This window comes from Malus sylvestris, chromosome 2 (assembly GCF_916048215.2).
Source record: "Malus sylvestris chromosome 2, drMalSylv7.2, whole genome shotgun sequence".
In the NCBI taxonomy this organism is placed as follows: Eukaryota; Viridiplantae; Streptophyta; class Magnoliopsida; order Rosales; family Rosaceae; genus Malus; species Malus sylvestris.
Window position 1 is genome coordinate 5,219,953 of NC_062261.1, and position 6,451 is coordinate 5,226,403.

Here is a 6,451-nt window from a genome sequence, read left to right on the forward strand (position 1 = left end):
GGAGGAGTACAGTGCGGTACATCAAATGTCACAGTACAGCTAGTTGAAATTATTATTTTTTAGTTTCAATCAATTATTTTATGGCACTTAATATATCAAATCGTGTTTAGAACATTGAAATCTGTCCTTATATAGAATGCTTCTATGAGCAATAAGTCCATTTATAAAACACAATATATATTAAAAAAAATTGTTATTAGTACTTTAAAAATCTCATTCTAATACTCCAAAAATCTCATTCTACACTCTAAACTTTTTATATTAAGAAAGAAAAATATACTTTTTAGAATGTATAATGAGATTTTTGAAATGCCAATAAAATTTTCCTTAAAAAATTACAAAAAGTTTTTCACAAAAAGAGAATCCAGAAGCTTCTCGTTTGTTGTGAATTTATTCGGAGTTTTCTATTAAATTTTTTTTTTGTTTATTTTGTTCCCTCGATTTTTCTGTTGTTTTATTTTTTTGTCGGATTATTATGCTGCTGTTTTAAATCCTTTTATTCCGATTCACTCTCCACCGCCATCGGAATTCCAAGGGCCTAGCAGTAATAAAGATCCTTTCCTGAGCTTAAGAGGTCCTGAGCAAATTACATGGTTTGTTGAATTTAATTCAATTATTACAAATAAAAAAATCTTTTTAAAAATTATAATAATTATAACCGTTGGATTTTGATCCAACGATCTGTGTGATTTGTCCAAATTACACGGTACGTGTGATTTGTTCAAACAGCATGTTCATCCCGTTCAGCTCACCTTCAAAACACGACCGTCCACGTGGCAACGAAATCAACGCTAATTAACCTCAGCCGGTCGCGCGGACCACGTGGAGAACAAAGCTCCAGCTGTGAGAACCCAACTGAACAGCCCAGTGACCGAGAAACTCCCCGTAAGTTTCTTTTAACCGCGTGGTAACTGGTGCAGCAGCTCCTAGAATTTTTAACCCAACCACGGTTAACCCACAGCTTGGTAAACCCAACCACGGTTAAAAACCCACTCGGTTTTTGGCAGTTTAAAAACCCACACCTCACTCATGTTCCCCCAAACACCGCCATCCGCACCCAAAAAAAACCACTGAAAAAATGATGCTCGGAGAACCGCACCGTCCTAATCCAACGGTTCACGTCCCACCGTGGCTTCAGCTGGACGATCCTACGGGCGAGATGTACTCCCCGTACCCGCTCAGCGGCGTCTCCGTTAACTCCGACGGCAATGCAAGCGGCGCCGACTTCAACAGCCCGTACTACCTCGACGAAGCCCTAACGACGCTCCAGCGCTTCTTGCCGTCCAACGAGACCGACCTGGATTCCGACTCCGACATTTCTGGCCGCGAATCCGACGCGCCGGTCGACGCCTACTCCTGCGACCACTTCAGGATGTTCGATTTCAAGGTCAGGAGGTGCGCACGTGGAAGGTCACATGACTGGACCGAGTGTCCGTACGCCCACCCGGGTGAGAAGGCCCGGAGGCGCGACCCGAGGAAGTATCACTATTCGGGTACGGCCTGCCCCGATTTCCGAAAAGGTCATTGCAAGAAGGGTGACACGTGTGAGTTCGCGCACGGGGTTTTCGAGTGCTGGCTCCACCCGGCTCGCTACCGCACTCAGCCGTGCAAGGACGGCACCAGCTGCAAGCGGAGGGTTTGTTTCTTTGCTCACACGCCGGAGCAGCTTAGGGTTTTGCCTCAGCAGAGCCCCAGAGGAGGAAACAACTCGCTCAACTCGGCCGAGTCGTATGACGGGTCGCCGCTGAGGCAGGCGATTGAGGCCGCTGCCGCTTCGTGCGTGAAAACGATGCCTTTCATGTCCTCCCCGCCGGAAGACTCGCCGGATGTGTCGCCGCCGATGTCTCCGATGGGCCGGACAATGAGCCGGTCTCTCGGGTCGAGCTCGATAAACGAAATGGTGGCTTCCCTGAGGAACTTGCAGCTCGGAAAGGTCAAGTCTTTGCCCTCCTCTTGGAACGTTCAGGTGGGAGGATCTTCCGGATTCGGGTCTCCAGTATCTTCCGGGTTCGGGTCTCCGGGCTCTTCCGCATTCGGATCTCCACGCATGTCCATGCTCCGACCCGGATTCTGCAGCCTGCCTTCAACGCCGACCCGGGTCCCGGCCCGTTCCGGAATCGGGTATTTGGATTTCTGCGAGGAGGAGCCTGCAATGGAGAGGGTGGAGTCTGGAAGGGGGCTGAGAGCCAGGATGTTAGAGAAGCTGAGGGAGGAGAATTCGTTGGGCCGGGTCGACCCGGGTCCGAACTGTACCGGTGCTCCGGATGTTGGGTGGGTTTCTGAGCTGGTTCAGTGAAGTGAAGGATTACTTGTCTGATAACTTGTTTCTATGATGACGATTCTATTTGGGGTACTTGATTCCGGTGGCCTCTAAATATTTTGGGTCTCTCTCTCTCTAGATTATGCGAACAGTGCATGAATGGGGAGAGAGAAAGATGGGAGTTTGACTTTGAAACCAAAGTCAAGTTGGAAGAATTTGAAGATTACGTTGTTTTGTGCAAGTGTTTTTGGAGAAACAGAAGCAGTGGGATGTGTTCTATCGGAGAATAGTAGAATCTATGTCTTTTTGGGGGGATTATCTATGAGATTAAGGAGAAAGTAGATAAATTTAAGGACGGTAATTAAGAAAAGAATTGGTCTTTTGTTGCTGTATAGTTGAAGAAGCGGACAGCGGAAGATCATCAAATCCCTCATTTGCTATTGTTAATTATGGTGTTTTAAGGATAATTACTATCATCCCCACTTACTCATCTCTTATCTAATCATTGTAAAAACTTGTGCCTCTTTTCTTCTGAGGAATGTAATGCTCTCTTTTGTGCTAATGCAATTATTAATGTAAATTATCATTTTATCAAGTTTTACTGTGTTGTGATCTTCATTCATCTGGTTGGATTTCTGGATTTTGTGTCAGCAAAATCTCAGTCGGCTGTTGTATGTAATTTTTACAGTGTGGTAATGGTAGTTTGGGAAGTACATCAGTTCTGGTGGAAAGATTGGGTTAAGTGGAAGTTGGTAGAAGGACCCTTTGTTGGGAAATTTGGAGAAAGCCTCCTTTGGATACGGGCAAGCTGCCATGCCGCCTCACCCTTCCGCCCCAAATCCAGAGGTACTTAAAAAGAATTTTTTGCAATTTCTAATTTACGTTAAATTTCTAAGATACACCATTTACTCTAATAATATAACATCCAAAAAAAGTGAAAAAAATTGGAAAATTTGGACGGTAAGAATTATGATATGCACTAAATTTTATACCTCTCGTAAGAGTATTTAATTTTTTTAAGTTAGAAAATTTGGAAACATGCGTAAGAGTTTTTACTTTTTAAGTTAGAAATTTTGAGTGCATAATTAAAAATTTTAGGATGACAATAACAATTTCTTTCGTAATTTTTCAAACAAAGATCTAACTGTGCCAGATCTTTCGGAGCACGCAAGAACTTTTGTTGAGAAAAAAATAGAGTCTACGAAATTCCACTCTCCATACTCGACATCTTTGAAATTGTGGGACATAGAATTGGAAATCAAAGGGAAGAAAAATTTCTGGCAAAGAAAATAATCGTATTGATTACTTGACTAAGGGGAAAGCAATATAATGTCGCTGACAAAGAACAAAGCTATTTTCTCCTTCCTTTAGGATTTGGATCTCATCTGAATTCAAATTGTAAGAATTTTAGGGATCTTTACATCTTAATTATTGATCGAACATCATACGGTCAAAAATTATTTAAATGTTATTATTTAAAATTAAACATAAATATTATCTAACGAAAATTGATCGTATGATATACGATGAACAGTTAAGATATACGATGAACAGTTAGAATGTAAGACCATAAAAAGGATCCGGAGAGATCCTCATCCCTTGGTTTATTGGTTTTAACTTTTTACCATACTATATTCTTTAGTCTTGGATTTAGGCCTTCCAACACGCTGTAGTCTTAATTTGTGCTCTTGACTTTGATCTGGTCTTGGTTTGTTTCCACCGTTGGATTTCTGTTTACAAGACTTGTGAGTAATAGGGTTTTCTGATCCGACGGTGGAAGATTCGTCAATAATACAATGGGGTTTTAAGTGGTTGATTTGGACCTGGATAATTACTTATCATTTGATTTTGAACGTATGGAGTAGGGTTTGTTGGAGTATATTATTGGAGATGGAATAATGACATGAGACTAATAATAATTTCTGGTGTAATTGGTTAAATTTTCTGAGTATTTCCACTGACTTTTTGGAAGGCTGGTTGGTGGGGGAAGCTGCTTTTGGCTTTTTATTACTTCTTGAAGTGGAAGGATCCGATCATTTTCATGAATATCCTAAAGATTTTATTAAGTATTATTCATATTTAATTTTAAATTTTAAATTTTGAAATAATTTCTGATCGCACGATATACAATAAATGATTTTGACCATGAGATTCCTAAGATCCCTAAAAAAAATCCGGCGGTGAACATTTTCCCTTCTTGAAATTACCCGCATCAGATTTGAATTTACCAAAAGCAACTTTCAGGTATTAACTGCAATATATGCAGTTGATAAGAGATATAACCCACTCTGATTTCATTAAAACACCTCGTAACGAAAAAGGCCTTGTATAGAAACACTTTGATCACGTCATCTATAAAGTTATTTGGTATAAGAGCTTTTCTAATACGTTGAAGCTGATGACATGCACACAAATATGGGGTGTGATATCCACACATCCCTTTTACTTCTTACACACCGTTTTAATTTTTGGTTGTCGAATTTGATGAATTAAAGAAGATCAAAAGATAAAAATCAATAAGAGGTATGTGAGAAGGAATGTGTGGATAATACACCCCCAAAAAATATGTGCGGTATGTATTTTGGTTTAATCGCACTTGATGTAGATTTTATTTGATGTGACTGTTGTCTTAATTACACAATTATATTTAAGTTTAACCTTCTTAAAAAAACAATTCTCTCAAAGAGAGTCTTTTTAAATTCTTTGTTACCACAATTTTTTTTTTTACATAATATTTTATAATATTAATATCCAAATTATACAAAAAAATTGAGATGTCAGAGATTACATAAAGAAACAATTTGTGTTTGCCAACAAACAAATAAGAGGAGATACAAGTTCCATCTCCAGTGTCATTTTCTTCTTCCATGTGTCATGGACAGAGATACTTATTGCCAACAGGATCATCTCCATAATCTTTTGGCGAAGGTTTTGGGAATTCGTGAATCATGTTCGTTTATCGTACATCGTGCATTCATTTTTTGTCAAGTACTGTTTATGTTTATTTTTAAATAAAAATATTTAAAATGATTTCTGACCGTACGATATACGATGAACGGACACGATTCATGAATTCTCAAGATCCTCACAAAAAGGATCCGGTTTTCTAAGTACCTTGCGGCACGGAGTTTAAGAATGAGACTTGAATTCGAATTAAATGTAACAGTCTTAATAACTTATTATGCTGCCAAACTTATACAAATTAAAAGCTTTAATTTCTCTTCCACACAAATTAAGTACTCAAATTTCATGGTTCGTAGACTTGGGAAAAGATCCAAATTCATGGGTCATAACCTATGGGCCGCATCGAGTGTTACTATAGAGAGATTTTTCAGTGTAATCGGTACACGAGATGGTACATCACGTGTCACTAAATAAATGGTGAGATATGTTTGCTAAAAAGTTAATACCTTAAAAAATACAATTTCTCACCATTCATATTAAAACATGTGATATACTACTTTGTGTTCCAATCACAACTAAAAATTTATGATCACCATGCATCTGCATTCTTGCCACGTGTATGCTTTGTGGCGCCAAACATCAATTTTGTTCAATGTCTCCTTTGCTAACCTCTTGTGAAGGCAAGTTTTGGAACCTACGGTCCTGAATTTCTCTCAATTATCTGGGCATATGCCACACTGACCCACCAGATTATTCTCAAGGAATATCCAATTTAGGGTACAAATAAAAATATAAAAAAATACCACATATAGTATTAAAAAAATCACCCGTGTAGCAAATAGCATTATTAATAATATAGGACCACAGAAAAATATGGACTTAGATTGTTTGCCCTCTCAATTTCATACCCTTCCCATCATTTCTTATTTTCTGTGGTCACGGTTAAACCATGTCAACATTTTAAATTTATTTTTTTATAGAAATAATAAGACAAAAAGTAATGAGAATATAAAATGTTTACGTGATTTAACCGTGATCACATAAATATGAAGGGATGAGAAAGGCATGGGATGAGAAGACAATCCAAGTCCGAAAAATATATATGAACCTATCGAAGAATTACAGAAAATCAGATATGTTTGGCCTACCATATGTAAATTGACATGTTTGGCTTCTAGCATTGGAAGAAAGAAATTGTGTAACTTGAGTTATAAATTCCATTTTCCATTGAATTTAATCATTTAAAAATATTGTCGACAAGAGAAGTACTATGATCAATCGCTCACA

The 6,451-nt window shown here is 38.6% G+C and overlaps 1 protein-coding gene across 1 annotated transcript; it reads left to right on the forward strand.

Moving 5' to 3' along the window:
* The first annotated feature begins 1,031 nt into the window (after positions 1-1,031).
* Positions 1,032-2,855, forward strand: LOC126596829 (zinc finger CCCH domain-containing protein 20-like). Its single transcript, XM_050263489.1, has one exon. It carries the CDS (start codon positions 1,079-1,081, stop codon positions 2,294-2,296), a length of 1,218 nt encoding a protein of 405 aa, XP_050119446.1. The 5' UTR covers positions 1,032-1,078; the 3' UTR covers positions 2,297-2,855.
* Positions 2,856-6,451: the final 3,596 nt, after the last annotated feature.